The sequence below is a fragment of the Grus americana genome, chromosome Z (assembly GCF_028858705.1).
Source record: "Grus americana isolate bGruAme1 chromosome Z, bGruAme1.mat, whole genome shotgun sequence".
Taxonomy (NCBI): Eukaryota; Metazoa; Chordata; class Aves; order Gruiformes; family Gruidae; genus Grus; species Grus americana.
Window position 1 is genome coordinate 41359476 of NC_072891.1, and position 21549 is coordinate 41381024.

General features: G+C 36.4%; 1 protein-coding gene across 4 annotated transcripts in view; it reads left to right on the top strand.

The window, feature by feature from the left end:
* TRPM3 (transient receptor potential cation channel subfamily M member 3) overlaps positions 1-21549 on the top strand; it is a 429177-nt gene that overhangs the window by 272145 nt on the left and 135483 nt on the right. For all 4 annotated transcript variants that reach the window (XM_054809132.1, XM_054809133.1, XM_054809134.1 and 1 more), the window contains exons 2-5: positions 1417-1496; positions 2172-2373; positions 10553-10766; positions 13787-13911. In XM_054809132.1, coding sequence (XP_054665107.1) covers positions 1417-1496; positions 2172-2373; positions 10553-10766; positions 13787-13911 — 621 coding nt within the window. The remainder of the gene's footprint in view (positions 1-1416; positions 1497-2171; positions 2374-10552; positions 10767-13786; positions 13912-21549) is intronic.

A 21549-nucleotide genomic window follows, 5' to 3' on the forward strand; every position in this document is an offset into this window, starting at 1 on the left:
CTTTTTATGTACTGAGAGTGATAAGTAATGATTGTAGCTAGAAATTCTTATTATGGTACTTCATACTACTGACATTCGTTGACTCCAATAAATTTCCACAGTTCACAATGATTTTCGAAAGTCCCAGGAACACAGGTTTCTGGGTTTAAACATGAAAACCAGGATGCAGATTGAGTTGACAAATAGTAACATTAGACAGTTAGGTAACATTAGTTGATAAAGGTAATGGACAGGTTACTATCAAACCTTGCATGGTAAAAGGTAACATTAGTTAATTAGGGAATGCTATAAAGACAATTTTGTAGCTTCTCTTTTTATAGAGGCAAGATGCTCAGATTTTCTTTAAATTATCTAAAGCTCATTTCACATTACTCAACTCTCAGATAACTTTGTCATACTTAATAGTTTATAGTTCTGTTAGGTAATTTTATTAAATACATTTTATAAAAATTATCTGTTTGAAATTAATTTTTAAAGGAAAGTTTCAACTCATGTCCTTATTAAATAAAATAATTGAATTCTATCTGGAGGAATTATTTGAAGACCTTGCCTGAATTCATATTATATGGAGTGAGGACTGTCTGGACAATAAAAAAGATTTCAGAACTCTGACAGTCTCTTCTTTGTTATTTTGTTGCACTTTTTTTTTTTTCTTTCCTACCTATCTGTCTTTCTTTTTAAAAGATCTGTTGTGTATCTGAAAATTAAGACTATGCTGAAGGAAGATACTTGTGATCCTGCAAATATGTAGGGGAAGATTTTGAGTGTTATGAACAGGCATAGCTTCATTTAACTATCAGTTTTAGAGGTTATATCAGCTAGTCATCTGACTCTTAATGTAGAATGTAGTAAAGTTTTTTGTGTCTTTTTTGAGAAACAGATTTTATTTTTTTCTTTTCATTAAGATGTCCACATATGAAACTGTATATTCTGGCTCCATGTTAAATAGCATTCTCAGTACTTGTATAAAAAAATGCATTGGAATCATGGTTTTGTAAGTTTCATTGTGAGAGATTTATTTTCTAATTTCTGAGATTTTTTTTTAATTAGAGCTGACTTAGTTATATCACTAAAATGGAAATAGATTTTTTTTAAGTTTTTTTTTTACCTTGCAGAAAGCTTTACAGTTTTAATTAATTCTTCTCTAGTGATTCCAGCTATGAGAATATAGATGACAGCATCAAAGTCTGGCTGATGACTATGACAACAACCTTAGAGCTCATGCTGAGCGTTTACCTCTAGAAGGGAAACATAGTTCTAATGGAAAATGTTTCCTCTGTGCAAAATGTGTCCTGTGCACTGCATATCTGCAACGTCAGTGAATTTTCTTTTATGTTTGAAGTTTCTCTTCAGTTGTGCTGTAAGTTGTGTTTAATAAGCAAACAGACCTCACAGCATTTCCTTTCTCTTTTTTAGGCACAGAAATCATGGATAGAAAGAGCATTTTACAAGAGAGAATGTGTTCATATCATACCCAGCACCAAAGACCCCCATAGGTAATTGCATGCTACTTGTATAAAAAATGAAAGTCAATTGCAAGAAAATGTCTATATATGTGTGTGTGAATATGTATGTATATGGATATAAATGGTTTCTAAAGAGTTACTTGACCAGAAAGTGGTTGAATTGCACCTGGAGTGATGGATTCCTATAGGCACTATTTGTTTACATGAAACTTATTTCATTAAAAAAAAAAAAAGATAAATCAAAGGTGGATCAGCATCTATGTTTAATTTCCTTATCTTCTTAGTTCAACATTCAGTGCCTTGAATATTTACCTAAATTGGAAGTATGACCCACAATACCATCCAAAGAAAATAGTTGCAGTGAACCACCAATTTAAAATGTGTGCTAGTCCATGCAAAAGCTGATTACTTGGCCTGATGTCATCTGAAGACAGAAGAAAGTGTTCTTTAACTTCATTTTGTACATATTTAGAATAAAGCATGATTTTAATGAAATATAGGAGAGTCCAAAGTAAACAAGTTCATAGAAAAGGTAATATCTGTACTATGGTACTTGCACAAGTAGGGGCTTCAGATAGCAGGACAATGGTCATCAGAAAAAAAGGGGTTTTTTCTGAAGATTTGTAGGCCATTTAAGAGAGTTTGTGTCCCTGTTCAGTTTATATATGCATGTGACTCAAGTTTTCTGTTTATTTAATATCATAGGTGTTGCTGTGGGCGTCTAATAGGTCAACATGCTGGACTGACTCCAAACATCACTGTTCAGAATGAGAAAAATGAAAGCAGGCTTACTCGCAATGACATCCAGTCGGAGAAGTGGTCCATCAGCAAGCACACGCAGCTCAGCCCAACGGACGCTTTTGGAACCATTGAGTTCCAAGGAGGAGGCCACTCCAATAAAGCCATGGTAATCATCTTTTTCTCTTAGACGGATATTGCTGCTAGCTAGAAAAAGGCATTCACAAAGAATAAACAGTATTCTCTCTTAACTTCATTTTAAAGTATTATTTAGTGTAAGACCATACCATATGTTTTTATGTATCATGTGCCAAAGAACTGGTGAACAGAATTAACTGTAAAAGCTGAAGCGCAGCATAAGAGAGGTTACATTTATGAAGACTGAAGGCATGCTAATGTGCTGCTATCTCGTTTTTCTTCCAATGGCTAGCAATCCCTCTTTTTCTGAATAACTTTAAAATTCAGCTACAGTTTCCCATTGCTAGGTGTGTCTGCAAGGCTTACAAATTTGAAAGACACTAAACTTCTTTTAATATTCCTCCAGATATACATTGGAGGGTAGACCAGTTAGACATTTGTTCATCTTTCAATTAAATAAGAGGCCCAGTAAGTGTTTAAGCTCTGAACTGGGAAATCCCTATTCTACCACGGATTTCCTTAGGCAAATCACTTAATCATAATACAATGCCATGAAGAGATACCAAAGTATATTAATCTGAAGGCATTGCTCCACTAAGTAGGAGAGATGTTTCCAGCACCCGCACTAACCCATGCACATATTTCTTCTATGTGGCATTATATGAAAGGAGGAATCTCTCTGGCTCTATCCAAACTGCAGAACCTGGGACTTTTGGAATGAAAGACCAGTGTGTACCTCGCACATCATGGCCCAGACACTGCTTTGAGCAGCAGTGAGGGCAGAAGGAGAACCCCTGGGTGCTCTGCAGAATAACCTGCCCAGCAACCCAGTGCCATCGTCTTTGCCTGAACTCTTCCCAACAGGTCTCAGATCTGTTGTGGTACTAGATGGACTAGAGAAAATGAAGAGCTCAGGTACTATGCTAGTAAGAGACAGATATTTTCCTCAGATGGATTCATAGGTGCTGGAGATGGAATGATTGCTTGAGTGAATGGCTCTGTTTGCCCAGATGGATGGCTTCTTTTGATAGAAACCAGAAAACACTGTTGCACCAAGAAACAGATAGAAAATTAAGTCATTTCTCTGAGAGTATCACAGATACCTTATGTTCATTTGATAACCAATCACCTAAAAATCTGCAAGGCCATTGCTAGACAGAGACTCTGATTCAGTAAATAACATTTGTTTAGTGTGAATAAATTGACACCTCCCTCAGCACTGAAATGAACCAAACTGTGCTGTTGGTATTTTCACAAGCAGTGGGAACAAAACAGAATGCTTTACACCAAAACTGAGAAAGATTCTGAGATACAGTAATCTTCATGCTATTAACCATGTATGGATACTTTGCATTAAATCTGTCTTTATGAGAAAAGGTAATCACTAGAGCTTTTTGAGTGATGTCCTTGAAGATCACTATAAAGCAATAAACTGACCTGCCCAGAGAAAAATAATCTTAGGCAGCCAAGCAATGATGAAGGGTTTAGGAAAGCTGTTGATACCAATTTCTCTAGAGGATTTCTGGTCTTTGTTGGGATTCTGGTGTCCTACCACAATGCCATAAGAGAACAGAAGATGCTCCAAGGTGTATGCTGTGTGCTCAAAGAAATATACTTGAAGCAAAACTGTGGGGATAAAATTGGAAGCCAAGGGAAAGAAAAATCTTGTCACAGAGTGCAGTCAGGAATGAAACCATGAAGAATCTGAGACACCTAAATAACAAGTTAAAAATTATGCATAAATACAGACAAAACATTTACTTCTGGAAAAACTCTGGGTTTATTTTGACATACTAGAATTGCTGCATCTGCCATCTATTCATAGTCATTAAACTCCACCTAAACCATGGGAACAGCCAAATTCTTCATGAATTAAATAAGTCTATAAAAGTTCCAGAAATTCAGTCATCCCACCAGTGGGAAAAGTGTTTCAAATTAAACAATTCACTAAATATCTCTTTAATGGGTGCCCTGTTTGGTTACCACCAATAAGAAAAACCTCTTTCATATGACAAAAACACAAATAAGGAGGTTAGCATAACCAGTAATTGTGCATTTTTTAAATGGAAACAAAATAAAGAGCTTTGTTATACTATGGTGTGTTTGTCACTGAAAACAGTATAAAGGTGTCCTTATGGTCATATTTCCATCCCCAATCACTATTTTAGGGTAGATTGTAGCCTAACTAGTTGTTGCAGTTTTATTAATAGAAAGAATGTAACTCTTATCTCTGAATTTACTGGTTACAAGGTCTTTCCCATAATAAACAAAACTTACCAAAATCAAAAGTTTTCTGTGAAAGCCAAGAGTTTGCTCAGTCAAAGCAACCAACCAATTTTGCCAGCAGAGGAGGGGAAAAGAGAGCACTTAAAATATCTTGAAAAATAAGCTTTGGAAAAAGGAATAAGTACATAATAATCCTTGGAAACATTCTGGTTCAGATAATATATTTTCAAACCCAAAAGCAGAGAAGCTGGAACACCAACAGGAGCAGGGGGAGGGAGAAAAAAGGGAGAGAACATGACAAATTGACATTTCTTCTTTTCTAAAAATATGCTACTTAGTTATTTTCTAGCTCCTGGATATCAAATATCACTATAGCATACAAGCTGGTTTTTGCTGACAATCATGGTAGGTTAATATTGTGCCTATTGGCTAATAGAATAAATCTATGAAGCAGCAAGATTTAGCAAGCTGACCAACATCAAAGAAAGCCTCAGGGGAAGAATTTGGCATAAAATTCACCACCTGTTCCTTACTTTATTTCCTGAAATGTGTGCCCACACATGAAAATTGTTAAGCAAGGGAAACATAGAACTGGCTAATATTATCTTGGTTTGTACTAACAGCAAAATTGGTAAATTTTTCTGAATCAGATTACAAGGAATGAGATGGGATTTATTAATGGAAAACATAACCTCAGATTTATAATTGGGAAACCAGTAGTTAATTAATAGAACAGATTAGTGCGTGTAAGACTGACAAATAATTATTTCCTCCATTGGAAGTAACAGAATTAGATTTTAATAACATATATACAAATTTCATAGTAAATATACATATACTTTGCTTGTATATTTGCAAGCTACAAATGCAGTGATATGATATTGTATCAGTTGCCACCAGACAATTAACAGTGTCATCTTTAGCTGTGAAAATGAAAATTACACTGAAATTATAATAAACACATGGGGTTTGAACAAAACAGAAAAGACAATGTAGGTTTACATAATGACAGTAGAACACACTGTGCCATTAATTCCATTTGCACAGCCACGTAGAACAAAAATTCTCAAACAGCATGAATTTTTGCTAATACCATTGAGTTATATCTTCAGTGGGGCTTCACTAAGCTACTTAAATCAATAATGTGAGTAGCTGAGCATGCAGCGGATTATATAGAAACATATAACCGAGATTAGATAACATTGGTTAACGAGATCAGTTACTAAAGAAGCCTTTCTTTCGGTCTTCATGTAACCACAGATGATCCTGCAACAAGACTGGTTTTTAGATCTCTGCCAATCTCATATTTTCTTTAGAAGTGGTTCATCCCATTAATGTTTAAGAAACACATTTAACAGTTTTGCCATTCACATTTACATTGTTTTTGCAGCAGATTTTCACTTTAGACAACTGTAAAAAGATCTGAGAGGAATGTAGAGATATGTAAAATTTATTAACAGCTTTTAAAATAAATCAGTGGATTAAAAAAAGGAAAATTAATAAAATGTGATCTGCTTATATCAGTTGTGTCTTAGTAGTTTAAGAAATAACATGGGTGAGTTCATCTAACTATATACTGGTGATTTATTACTCTAACTCTGAGCAATTATCAAACTAATCTAACTGCTTCCATTCCAATTATGAGCAATATTCTGAACAATTTCAAAATAGATTCTAGTCATTAGTGGACCAGGTAAGACAACCTTGCTGTGATGCATTTTGCACTTAACTTGTGACAAAACTAAACCAATTTTTTAAATTTACTGTCTGCCTTTCCACACACAAAAACGACCTTACCATTCTTTCATTAATTGGTGTGCCCGGATTCCGTATCAACCTTTTTTAAAGGACCATTTTTTACAGAACTGAAATTTCTTTGATCATGGTTTTTCAAGACTAGGTGGAAAATGGCTGTTTGAAAAGCTTTATTGAGTTAAATACATTGCTCATAATTGAATGCATTCCAATGATACATTTAATATGCACAATAAAAAGCTAGCATACGTTTGCAGCTGTTGAAGAAATAAAGTTTACTTCAGTGTTGCAAGCTTAACCTTTCTTATGGTGCATGGAAACATGAAAGAACATCAGTAGAATTGCAATTTACATAAACAGTTTCTTAGACAGATTTTCTAATATTCAGATCCTCAAAAAGTTACACTTTATTAAGGATATTTGGAAATCAGCCACATAAAAAGGTATATTTCTGCTTTTAAAATATATTGAGCTTTATCAAAACTGTGTAAAAAGGATCTTAAAAGCCATCAATGTTTTTGAGAGAGGGAAAAAAACAAAGAGAGAGAGAGAATCCTGTAACTTGCATAAACCATGAAAAAGGCAGCAAACATTGCTTTTGTTATAGTGAATTAATGCTTAAAGAACATTTAGAGAATTTAAAAGATGATGTCCTACATGGAGAAGAAGAGTAATTAACACAGAAAAGCATCTATCTAAAGTCCATTTAAATTAATGAGGGTCCTTCCACTGACTATTTAGTGGAACTTGGATCAGGCCTTAAGATGTTAAGAAAAATATTAACTTACAAGGAACCAGTCCGGTTTCAGTCAAAGTGACAGTTTATCTGTTGAATTCAGTGAGAATTACATCAGGTCGATTTTTTATGTGAAGATCACACTTTCAGGGAATCAGTCCTTAGCTTGAAGAAGTGTCTGCAGTGACGGAATCTTATTTAGGGTAGGTGAAATAGCCACTCAATACCTCCATTGAGAGGAGAAACGAAGGAACAGCGTTAGACTGCAGATCACAAAATGTTCTCTGAAGGGATTTTCTTTGAAGAAATACAATAAAATTCTAAATCTTTCTATTTTATTCACTGAGACTCTCATCTGCAATCATTCACCACCCACTTTACTGAGACAGCTGTGCTCGAGCAACGGAGTAGTAATTTTACCACTCAGGAACTTCAGCTTTTACCCTGGGGCATCGGAGTCCGACTTGCAAGCATCTGGCTGTTTGACTGATGATGGGCACAGTTATTTTTTAGGAAACAGCTTGATAAAAAAGTGAAATAACTACTGGCATCAAATAACACCCTTTCTGACTACCTCTGTGCTAGTTTAGGGATCAAATGGGCGTGTCAGCTTGAACTTGATTTATCATTTCACAGTGTTATGCTGATGTCAGTCAGGTTGGTCTGTAGGTTTTGTGGTTCAAAACTGTATTTTTGCTTCCCGTGTTTAGCTTAGATTTACATTTAAATTTTAAATCTGCCTCTAGAGGCTATAGCAAAGGAATTCAGGAACAGCAGAAATACTCATTAAGATTCTAAACAAAAACTGAAAAGGCCAAATATTCTGCTACAAGATTGAAAGAAATGAATTTTTAATACAGACAAAAATGCCCTTAAAAGTGTTTATTCATAATTTAATGCATACTTTGAAAGTAATGACAAAAGAATTCTCTTGTACTTGCTAGTTAACATGTTAAGTAATGGCAAAAGAGTAACCCCAAGCATACCAAACTGAAAATAACCTCTATAACAGCAAAAATTAATCAGACAGTCGTAAAAATTGAGTTCTATGCACAGAAGGAAAATTAGGATGTTTTGGCACCATTGCCCTTCTCAAGAAAACTTTTATCCATGATTATTTAAATTTTAATTTACATGAAAAAAGATTTGAGATTTATTTTTGCTTAAATTTCCTCTTTATAAAGTAAAATGAATTCTTATCATTAAAGAGGGCTTGCCTGCAGTATTAAGAACAAGAAGTTGTTTGTAATAAAAGATGCCTACATTTCAAATAAATGTAAGAAAATATTTCTTCTAACTTTGTGATTCACTATATAGATTTGTATTTATTGAAATTCAGAGGTCTTAGTGGATAAGAAAATGAAAGAGATTTTTGTCAATTAATACCTAGGCTTAAGAAGATAGGGACGGTGAAGTCACACATTCTGGAGTATGAAACAATGTGAAAGAATCAAAAAACCAGTCACTGGCTGGACTAGATAATGCAAATCTGACACCATTTGTGCCTTCATCTTAATATCTTCACAGATGATGCAATGGTCTCTGTTTTCAGCAAATTTGTATGGCCATTACTAATATGAATTCACTTTAATTATCTTCTTAAAACTCCCGGTCCATCTTCACCAAAAAGGTGAAGAGTAAGGTACCAATGATCCCAAAACATAATCTCCATAGTTTGACCAGCAGAGGCTTTGTGCAGGCCCCCTGAAGGTTTTTGTCTGTCTATTAATGCCTGCAGTGTTAACAAGGCGTTGCCCTTTGCAATCTCGGCTCTCCCTAAAGGCAGAGCAAAGGGAGTAAGGATCAGTCTCCTTACAACCCCTTTGGTGTGTTAAAACTTTGGCAGCCCTCAAATCCTTATCAAAATTATTAGCTTCACTATCTGGCTGGTGGGATCAGGTGCCATGCAAGATTTTCTCAACTCCCACACAGAAAATTAAATGAGTAGCTACTGAGAATAAAGTTCATGTATATATGAGCTTAAGGATACATTATGCTCTTGCCAGACATGAATATTGTATGTTCTTTGTCCGTTAGCTGTTATGAATTTGCCTGGCTGCTGCAGAGAACATTGCTAATGCACTGGGGTGAATGTGCATTCCCAAGTTCTTGCTCAGCTTTCAGTCTGGCTGTGCCCCCCGCTTGCTTCCTTGTGACTATTTGCCCAAACAGGCTTCTGCTTCCAGAAGCTGTTCACTGTGCAACAATCCATTCTTGCAAAGAAATCTGTCTATTAGCAATACCTTCTTGAAAAAGTCAAGTCCTTATTTCTTATTCAAATAGAAAGGAGTCCACTTTACTGTGATACGATTTACTAAAAAAGAACAGTCTTTTGGCAAGAAATACTGATTAGGCATGTTAAAAAGGAACAAAATGATTACATAATACATGTGGATATTATACTACCTGGCATGTTACGATAAATAATTTAGAACTAGGTCTTCCCCTGGCTGAAAGCAAAGGTGCCTGTGTTATATATCTGACGGCTGTGCTGACAACCCATCAAGGAAAAGACTTCTGAAGCAACACTGTGTGCATTGGTTCCATCAGAAGTTTAATAGATGAGTGGCTTTCTATAACATATTTTATTTAATTAAGACGGTCCTTCCAGATCTTACCAACTGTAGAAAGAATTTTATCCTCTTACGGCCCATTTCTGCTATGCAACCAGAATTCAAAAAAGTATCATCTGCCCTGTCACGGGCTTTGTGAAACCCTTCATGCATCAGCAACAGAAAGAGCAGGAGAAAGAGCCCAGAGAGAAAGGCTTGTCTGGAAGAGACAGGTATGTGTGCAACATGGTAGTGCTGTAGAATTTTTAAAGACAGTTGTTATCTTTGAGCACACACATATGGGCATGATCTCCCTTGGGGCAAAATGCTGCAGATGTAGCACAGAAGAGCCAATAACTGGAAGTGTGTACATGTGTTTCAAAGCAATTTTAGGGTTCTGTGCCTCATTAGGCAAATTCATGAATCAATACAAATCAGTCTCTAAGTCATAAATTAGCATTCATTCATCTGAAAAGTACCTTTTTAGTACTCTTGCTCAGTTTAAACTTACGTGTGCGTGAACAAGTGAACTTGTTTCTGTTATTTCCTACCTTTTGAGAATTTGATTTTGTTAATTTGAAAATAAGATACTAGTGAACGCACAGTTGTGACTCTGACTACTTTGATCATGTTTGGTAGACCACTTAAATTTTTGCTCCAATTTTTGCATCCATAAATTAAAGACATTTATCTTTCAAGGATTGCTAAACACATTGAAACAAGTAATGACTTAATTTCCTAAATAAAGGAAAATTGTCCAGCCTGTGAATTACAAGTGTTCCATTATTCCTAACTTCCTAACTTTCAAAAAATCATCCAGTTAGTGCTTTTGTCATAAAGTTTGCCTTTTTTCAGCAATCTATTGAGCGTGGAGCATATGTATTAGGAAACAGTAAGTATAACCAATCTTTTTTTCTCTACTACTGCCCTTCTTTCTGCAGTATGTACGTGTGTCTTTTGACACAAAGCCTGACCTTCTTCTGCATCTGATGACCAAAGAGTGGCAGCTTGAGCTCCCTAAACTTCTCATCTCTGTGCACGGGGGCCTTCAGAATTTCGAACTTCAGCCAAAACTCAAGCAAGTCTTTGGAAAAGGCCTAATTAAGGCTGCTATGACAACTGGAGCGTGGATATTCACTGGAGGAGTAAACACAGGTAACAGCAACATTGAAATGAAAGCACAGTGGCATCTAGGAGATTTCATCACTGAAAAAAATTGGGACTGATGAGATTAAGAAACCATTCCATGTTTTGTTTTATTAGTGTTGGCTGTACTATGTGCAAAACAGAAAATGCCAAGTTCATACCAGCCTAGCAGCTACCAGGGAATAAAAGCTTTGCTAAAGCATGAAAAGCACACTCAGGAGCTGAAAAGAAAGCCTCCTGTGAGGCAATTATATTAGTGTATTGCCAGTGAATACTTTATAAGATCAACAGTAAGCTACAGAGAGGGACTACTAACCAGAAACCAAGGAAGTCAAACGCTTATTACATAAAAGAGAAAACATTTTCATCCAGAAAAGGCCTTTATTTTATCTTATAAGATGACCTGAAGTATGAAAGGAGAAAAGGTTCTGGTTTGTGGATGTGGTGGAAAACTTTCTTGTGAATAAGTATCAGGTTTTCCTTTCCTGTAGACAGTTTGACCTAATTTTTTTCTATTACCCCTGCAGCAAGAGTGATAACATTGCCGTTTCTATTCAAAGTTAAGAACATCTGTAACAGACCATATGGGTGTCCTAATGACCCAAGATAGCAGCTGGCCCAGCTCCACTGGGAGACAGTGTGTAAGTTTTGGGAATAAGCTGCAAACCATAGTTCCCCAGATAAAAAAGGTTGAGCAGTGGCTTCCCAGTTACCCTCGCTGAAGGAGGCAGAAAGGAGGAGAGAGTCAGGGGAAAGACAAAGAGTTCTGCTAGAGACAAATGCAAAAAGTTTTGAGTTAGGACATGTACTTGTAAATTCTTATGTCATTCTCATTTGCTGCAGTAACAAAGCTGTAATTTATTGCTTGAGCAGTCTCACAGAGTGTATCCCCTTATCCATGTCTATGGACAACACTGTAATCACTCTATCATGCATTAATTTTAGTGCATTGTGGATCAACTCCTACATTTCTGAATATGAATGCTTAATAGGAGTCTTGGGCTTTTTGGTTTCCAGAGCACATCAGATTTAAAACAATATTCAGTTTTATCACAGCAGCGATACAAATAGCAAAAAAGAGGCATAGCTTCTGGAGTGTTAGATAGATGAATAGACAGACTTACACATATGTAATATCCCCAAAACATCTCTGCAGAACAAGGAAGAAAATCAGGTTAAATGTTGAACTGTGTACTGTGGTGATAATAGTTATGTTAGTTGCCAAATACTCCTACAGTGACGAAGGCAAAGACAGATAGAAATTTAAGTTAAAAGCCCATTAGAAAACTATAGATAGTGTACACTCACTGCAGCGGATTACCACAGGAACTGCAGAAATTAAACCATAGAAATTTTGTAAACAAGGGCTAACTATAACATTTGGATTTGGCAAATGCATGATTGCTTCATACTATTTTTCAAATCATCACAGTTGCAAATGCCAAAACAATACAAATGAACCAAGAAAGGCAATATAATTACTGTTGAAGAGGACTTTTTTCCTGTAGTGAAAAACTACCTAAACAAAACAATGAAATTCAAGTTGCTATGTATTATTTTAAAAACCTGTAATTGCAGAACCAGTTCTGCATTATGAGTTACCTCTCATTGCTGTTTTCGATTTCTGAAGCAAAGCAGTTGACTGTTCCAGGGCTAGGTTTTCAAACTGTGTGGGTGAAAATTAGGTGGTTTATCTCTATGTGAAATTGAACAAATTGAGAATTTCTGAGTATAGTCTGTTATGTTGATGATAAATTTTTCAAACAGATTTCTCTTAAGGAAAGGTATAATTGAAAAATCCTGAAATACTGCTGTTGGACCGAGAATCAGTGATGTGACAGGGATGGTGCGTATCTGGCTATAACCATGACTGTTAAATGACTTAAACAAGTTGCTTTGAATATTCATGTCATGCAGAAAGTTGTTTATTCTAAATAGCAGAAGTTTTTGCAGTCTGGACAGATTTTTCTGCTTCGAATACTTTGAGTTGCTGGATCATGGCTTAATTCATAGCAGGTACAGGTTGGGGGTTTTTTTCCCCTTTTCCACCACAGGAAGTAAATCATACTCCAGGACTTAGAGGATTTGATAGATTGTGGGGGTTTTTCTTACATGGTTCATTTACAGTGCAGAAAAACTATAGCTAAAATCACATCTATTGTGTGACTGTTGTTATTCCAATCAAGTCATCTTGAAATTGTGGAATCTGAACAAGAAGCAAGCACAGAAACTGAGCAACAAATAACATCCACAGTAAATCCACAGCTCTGCTTCAGTGCAGACACATCACAAAAATAGTTATTGATACACAGGTGCAAAAACATATTTTATGAAAAGTAAGGAGGAATGGCACTTGTCCTCTTCACAGAGATACCACTGAAACACTGACAGAGCTGGCCTAAAACATACAAGGAGCGTTATCAGAAAGCCCTTGGAAGAGAGCTGGGGAACAGTCATTCTCTCTGTACTAATTTCTGTTTTCTCACTGATCCCCGGGGCGGGTTCTAATTCTCTGCTGGAAGCTATCTCAGGTGACTGAGTTTGTTTGGAAAGCATGGTAGAATAGCTTGCCACAGAGTAGTGTAATGATGTTTTCACATTTCCATCCTTTATTCAGACAGAAGTGAACATTTGTGTGCGAACTACACTTTCTCTTTTTTTTTTTAAGGGGGGAGGGGTAATTCCTGTGTTTCCTTCTATGCTAGGCAAGGCTACAAATGCTTGCATGCACATATGTTCGTGAACACTAGTGCAGAAAAACAAGTTACAGTCAGCTGTGAACATTTCCATTCTTATTTCTAGAGCTGGGTAATTTTTTCTTGCTATTTCGTTTAATATTTTTTAGATTAGATACAAGGGACTGACAGTATTACTGTAATAATAATCAATAGGAATATATTCTTAGCTTTACTTAATTGTAAGTATATGCATAGGTGTTCCCTAAAAAAATATTTCCATACTAAATCCATACCATAATGAACAAAAAGGACATAATTATGAATTTCTAGTTTATGTTGTTTCTTTCTCAGGAGTCATTCGGCATGTTGGAGATGCACTGAAAGATCATGCCTCAAAATCTCGAGGGAAGATCTGCACCATCGGTATAGCTCCCTGGGGGATTGTGGAAAATCAAGAGGATCTGATTGGCAAAGATGTAAGCCCTGTATGGATGTAGATCACCTCCAATATTTATAAATCTTCCAGTTATGTTTCCTTTCCTCTCCATCCCTCACTTAAGAATTCCTCATAGAATTAATGTCTGCAGTAAAAAATCAATACATGCACAGTTTTTCCCTTATGATTGATAGCAGTTTTGACATGGCAACAATAACAATTCCTGCACAGTATATTCTTTAAATTATAAAGAAATTTTGTTAAATGCTATTCTTGAAAACACAGTAAAGGTTCATCCTTAAAACACTATGAACTCTGAAAAGCACCTAAGAAAACACTGATTGCAAAGCTTAAAGTCTGATTTATTTTGAAGCAATACTATGATGCATTGGTTAAATTCAGAATTGCAGACTGTACCCCTTATAATATAGTCCATCTTTTACATTTTTATAACTCTGTGAAGAGTGTTATACTGGACGTGAAGAGTATTGGACATGAGATCAGACCTCAAAGTATCATTACTTCAGGCACCTTCTGAAGAGCAGAGTTGGCGTTTTTTTGTACTCTTTCACATCATTCTTCTCTTTTAAATCTATATTGTCACTCAGAAAGGTTAACGCCCTGATTTTAAATACATGAATAGTTTACTTACACTGGTTAAATGTTACCTGGAGCTTTTCTGAGCACTTTTTTTTTCCTCACCTGTGGTTCATTCCCAAGCAATCTCCCTGAGAAACAGTGGCTAATTTTGAGTGGAGAAGATATATAGTCTTCAATCTGCATAATGAGCATTTTTCTTGTCTACATTACTCTAAACCATTCTTCTCTGTATTTTGTCCATTAGCAAGTGGGGGAGGGGAAGAAGATTCAATTATTAGCTAGGGCAGAAGGAATTACAATGAGTAGGAAGAAATTGATTCAACTGGGATTCATTGCAGTTCACTATTAAAGTATAGCCATTAGGGAGAATTGTATTAGCATGGGGTTTTGTACTCTAATACCACCAGTGCTTGTATAATAGCATTACCAATACATACAAACAAGCAGGACGGGACTCCGCAGCAGTAATTCTGAGTCACTAATGAATTTTTCTGAGATGCAGTGCAAAAGGTGGCTAGCACAAATAGCCCAATACAAAGATGAGGTGTGTCTTCTTAAAGAAGTGTAATGTACAGATCAATTTCAAAAAAGCAGTCTTTCCTGACTATGCGTAGAGTTCTGGAAGCACTGCAAGAAGAGAGAAGACAAGAAAGGACATCAAATTAGTTGTGAATTTTGGGACGTTGTTATTCCTCCATTAGTTATTTCCACCTGTTGGAAAGCTATGTACCTCCATTCTCAGCTAGTCACCACCAGTTAAGGGGGCTCTGGAACCTTCTTTTACAGAACAAGCTGAAGAAGTTGGTTTCCCAGTTGTTCCAGCCAACTGTAATGCCCCCACCCCCCACCCCGATTTCTGACTTCTTTAAGAGACATTATCCTCTAAATATCCTTCCAAGATAACGGGAAACCAAGAAGTTATATGTTAACTTAAATAAATAAATAGACAAACAAACAAACAAAACCCTCAAAAAACCCCATTTTCTGGTAAATCAAAAAATATTAATACTTAGTCTGATCACCAGGCAGAAAGTGACGAAAGTTTAAAAAAATAGTAAAAAAAAAAAAATTTTGTTAACGTCCTGCATTAATGCAGCCAGAATTATATCAGTAGGATGACAATTACAAGGTTATCACTAAGGCCAAAAATAGTTCTGAAATGTATCTGTGATAGACAAAATTGAAACTTTTTCTCTGAACCTTCTGGACCCTAATATTTTCATAAAATGATTGATCAATGGCATGATGCAATGCTGAAGCACTTCTGGTTTTATCCATCTTTAATGCACATGTAATGATATTGCTTTATGCTTACTGATATTGGATTTCATCTTCCATTTTATTGCCTAGTCAGGCTGCTTTATGAAGACTTTCTTTAACTCTTCATAGTCCACTGAAACATCTGTAAGCTTTTCACACTCGTATTAACCCCAAAGCCTTTACAACTGTGTTGAACAGAACATGACCCAGCTTGAGGTAGGCCATTTACGTCACTAAATCTTCTTGGTAACACTCATTCTTTGCAAAAATTAACTTTTCCTTCTTACTGTTTTCCCTCCCTTCCCCTCAGCTTTCCACAGTTACTAATCCCTCAAAGGACTTCTCCTCTCATCCAATATGTGCAGTTTCTTTAGAAACATTTGGTGAGGGAGCTTTCTGAAAGCTTTTCGAAAATCAAAGTGTACTATGTTGACTGGCTCATTAGAGGTGAATGCTGTGAAATGAACCAAGAAGGGGAAATATAAATAGTACCATAAGCATGTAAAATGAATCATCATTAAGCAAGAAACAAAGGCCACAAAGGATTATGCAGGGGGGGAAAAAAGTCAACCAATAGTAAAAGGCCTGTCAAACTCCAGCATCAATGTGGCTTTATGCCTATATGCACTGTGTCTAGTTAAATTATGATCAGAACTGAAGAGCTGTCAAAACATACCCTTCCAGCATCAGATAGATACAGAAAATTGTCTTAGTCATGGGATTTGGGGAAGGGGAGGAGGAGGGAGTTAGTGCCATTGCACATGCCCCGGTACACGTTGCCTCCCTGTGCCTCGTGGCAAGTCATGCGTACTCAGCAGAGCTGTGCCTCTGCTAATGCTCCAGCCCTTGTCTGGCCTGTATGGATCGTGAAGTCATAGCTGAGTTTTATTACATTTACCAGTCCATCCAAATCAGTCAGCTCTTGTGAATCCCAAGGGCTTCCCTCAGAGCCATAAAGAGAACTGGCCCAGTTAAACATAATATTACTGTTGTTTGCTATTTGTTGTATTGTGATGGTTGAAGATCCCTAAAGAGACTTGTCTTACTCCTGTAGTCTAAAAGCAATATAGCAGAAAATAGCCCCACTTACATTCTAATTTGAAAACAAAGCACGCAAAGGAAAGGTAGGTAGTTGCCTTATTTCCAATTTTCTGAAAGCAGAACTGAGAAGGTAAGGTAGCTTGCTCAGTCTTGTAGAAAACTTGGCTTATAAACGAGTTTCTCCCTACATACAGGGCCATTCTTCCTTTTAAAAGAGTGCACTTTGTGCGTCTTCGTAGCATGTACATCTTTCCTTTCAGAGTCTGTTCAGTCCTCTTTTGGGTTTAATTCCTAGTAACCTCAGTAGGAACAGTGCCTGGATTACAAAAAGAACACTGATTTTAGTACTTTCCTTTTGCTCAATGAAATCATTCAAATAAGTTTCGTTTTTAGTCCAAACAAGCTAGTATTTGAGACTTAAATCAAAATATGCTTTTATTGTGCAACTCAGTGAAAAGGGCATTTCCAGCATACTGTGATATGTCATTGATCAGTCAAGATGCTGTAGTATATAACCTACTAACTTCAATAGGATGCATATTTTTAGTAATTAGTTTTGAGGAAAAAAACACCAAACTTTTTCTTACTAATTGAACTAATTGAAACTAAAATTGAGCTTCTGTGCTGCTATGCTGAATCACTACAAAACCCATGACACCCACTCTTCCATGCCTGCTATAAAAATCTTTCCATATGTGGATCCAGCAGGTTGACATAAGGATAAATTCCTAAATCCTCTCCAAATTTCTTGAGTTTTATTCGTCTCCCTTCTTAGACTACTGTTATAGCCATGGATTGTAGTGTGTTTCTCTCCCTACATTACTTCATTGGTCTTTTGGTTGCACTCAACAACTGGTGTATGGCAAAACTGAAGCTCAGCAGAAATTTTGGAAAAAGTAAGATACTTATTATTTTTAACAAAGGCTTTGGCCAGTGAAAAAGAAGCAGTAGTGATCAGCTTTTATCATTTAGTGCAGCAGAATGCATAACCGAAAATATAAGCCTAGTTTGTAGACTTGTGCATAAACATAAAAGTGCTACATAAAAGCAAAAATTGTTATCAGAAAGAAAACTACTTTCTCACAGCAAATTTATATCTATATAATAAATATATTTTTATTATACAAATATATCTTATATGTAACATATATACAATAATATATAATATCTATTATAGATATCCTATGCATTCTGTATTTTAAATTTTATATATTAATACAGATAAATTAATATATTTATATTAATAAAAATTAATAACTAAATGATGTATTAATTTATGTATAAAAAACCCTTTCATGCACTCCGTGTCCCAGAATAAATTATATTTTTTACTTCCTAGAACTCAAAAGTTGGAAGCACAATCATTGCCAGTTGTAGATGTTCTTTATGGATTTCACTAATAACAGATACCTGTTCTTTTGTACTGCTCAGAATATTCAGAAAAAATAAATTAAATGAAACTCAAGGAATGAGTATACTGCTACTTGACACCTACTCTCCTCTACAGCTGAAATCATAAAATTAAGGAGCAAATAGTGTCCCCTTTTATATAAAAGCTAGATTTATATTGGGCTAAGTGTAAGTTGAATCCAAACATCCTTAGATACTTCTTTTGTTAAAAAATAAAGCCTGGCTTTCTCAGTCAGTTTCTAGATAATGCTTCTGATTTATTAAAGGTTGCATTTTCAGAGCAAGCAATTTTTATATTAGTGCAGTTGCTGAGTTTTAAAACCATAACTGGAGGTTAGAACACGTCATCAGCAAAGTTTTCTCTGGCGTGTTCAAACTGTACTCACAGCAGAACTCTGCAGTCTTGATCTACTTGCTCAGTTATATCTTCAGCTTTTTTCAGCATTGATTTGGATGATGGAATAGGGAGGAGATTTAAAAGCTGGAAGGTCGTATGCACTTGAGAGGGCAGGGTCACAATGGAGAAGTTAGAAGTCAGCCTGTCATGGAACAGTTGGTAGCATGAACTACTCAAAATCCCTGGGCAATAACAGGCTAGACAACTTCTTCAGGAAAGGTGGGGACCTTCCAACTTGTAGTGAGTCACCAGGTAATTATTAGTAGTTAACAACTTGATTACATCATAACTCAATGCTGTTTCAGGAAAATGGGTGTTACACTTGAATTTAGTAACAGACTGATATACAACCTTGGGAATCATTCATTTTTATGTCACTGGGCACAGGTGAGGCCAATATCTAGTTATAAGACAAGTCAAGGAAATAAGAGCAAACTGGATATGCAGAAAGCAAAACCAATAAGGAAAGACCTTCTTAAACCTTAAAGAACTGAAACTCTATCAGTACCAAGTCTCCTTCATTTTCAGAATACCGCCTGCCTCCCTGTGGTTACCAAAGGTTATCCAAAGAGAAAAAGTGTGCATTCAAGAATTAACATCCCCTTAGGATTAGTATTAGAATTAGAATCTCCTTACCATTCATGTATATGAAAAAAAAATCATGTAGCTCCCAAGCTTGATAGGTATGTAGCTAGAACTCATCACTTTAAACCATGGTCTTTAAAACACATTCCCACGAGTCTTGTCAGAAAGACCAGCATTCGTATTACCTGCTCTGTATGTGTGTACTAGGTAACATGTACATCAGACTGTCAAGATGGGCTACACGTTTCCTTTTCATTCTCTCGTCTGAATAACAATGTTAACTCATAGCATGAGACTGCTTCCTTCGGTCTCTCATACTTCTATACTTTTTTGCTTTTACAATGTCAGAAAAATTATGTTTTGCTTTAATTATTTTCTGCAGGTTTCAGATTAATGATAAAAGTTACAAATCTCAGGCAACTAATTAATAACTGTATGTTACTTTATTGTTGTTGGATTTGTTGTTACCAATTTTGACTTGGTTTTGGTAGATATTTTGCAATCAACCTTCCAGAAAGATGTTATTCGTTAGAATAAATTGAATTACTGGGGGAAAAAAAGATTACAAATAACCATAAGTAGTTCACAAGTTTGTTTCACTATAACTTTTATCCCACGTTAAAGTATCAGAGCTCCCTTGCAGGCCAGGTCAGGAAATAATGACTGTAAGGAAAGGTGTAAGGAGAAGAGATTCAGCTCTCTCATTGCAAGCTATAAGGTGGGAGTATGCCTGGGGTGAAGCTAGGGACTGGCATATTTGTAGCATATAGGGAGAATTTGGACCATGATGCTTCCAAGATTCTCTAAATTAAACCAGGAACTACTCTATTCCCTGGTGTATGCCAGAACAGTGAGGCTGCAGAGAAGGCTCAATCTGAACAACAGCTGCTACTCTTTGAGAAGCAAAGCACGCATCGCTCTCTTTTTCTGCTGCTACTCTGAACACAATAAGTTTGTTGTAAATTCTTTGCCTTCACCTAGACTGCTCAGATTCATGCGTGGGATCACCTGACACGTGCATGCTCATTGTCCATGGTGAGTTGCCCTAAATGATTTCTCAAGCGCTGTCCCTAAGTGGAGTGTCATGTACCCATGGGGAACGTAAGCAGAGTATAACAGTGCTTGTAATTTAATCTTGCTGCCACCTCAGGGTGCAAAGGCAACTGGTGGGGTTAGCCCAGCTCCTCACCTATTGACAGAGTGACCTCAGCCCGTGCATTGTGAGGACCGCCTTGCAGCATGGCTGCTGTCACATTCATTAACCTATATTTAGAGGGGTTGTCTTGAGCATAAATGCTTCCTTTCAACTCTGCAGAAGAAGATGCCAGGGGCCATTATTCCCTCTTCTCAATGCAGAAGGAGGGTGAGAAGACACTAAAGTCTTGCCTGTAAAATGTAAGGGATTGAAAAGAACAAAGCAATAGGAACTGCAAGAGTGAGAAATTGAAAATCTGCTGAGTGTTGTGGATAAGCAATTCACCTCAAGGAAATAGCCTCAAAGCCTGGGATTTTCTTGCCTTCCTGAAGAATTTACTTCTCCTTCAATCAGGAAAAAATCTGACAGTGTGGTTTGCAAAATTTATAATTTAAAAAAAAAAAAAGTATTTCAGCTGTTGAACTGTGCATGATGTGAACAGTTCAATTGAAAATAATTGTATTCTCATTTTCACATCCATAAAATTTATTAATAATAAGATTCACCTTGTAGCTAAACAGCAGACACAAAACCAAAGGGTAGCTTCTAATCTGCCCTGCAAGCAGCATTACTAAGTAAGTACACGGAGGCTTTGGTGCTGCAGTTCATTAGAACAGCAGATCAAGCTGTCACCATTAGAAAGTTTTGAGCTGTGGCTCTCGGGGACAAACCACAAGCTCTCAGTAGAATTGTATGCATAGTGGCTTGTGATCATACAATGAATGGGTAACTCAAGTCATTCCTTCTCTATCAGATCTTGCTGGCCTGTGGCCTCTAGGTATTGAGAGGTGGGGCAGGTATCACTTTAAAATATCTGTAACTGTTTTGGTTTGATTTTATTTGATTCTTAGAGATGTGAGAAAGAATCTTCTTCTTCTTTCTGACTGTGGCATAGGACGCAGGGTTTCTGTGTCTGTAGAAGCTAGTTAATGAACAAATTCCAGCAGCATACTCATATTTCTTAAGCTACGTGTGCCTGTAGAATAAATGCTTTATGAATGGGCACCAAAAGAAACAGTATAGAAGAAACCTGAGCCAAAGCTATCACCTGTTCTCATAGTGGAGTGCACTGCCTTGCTGTTGGACAGCTGCCCCCTTGGTCTTCTCAGACCTATTTCCTACTTTCTGCAAATGAACAGCTTAGAAAGTACCCTCTGTGCGACAGTTTATAACAGCAAAAATGTCTGTGG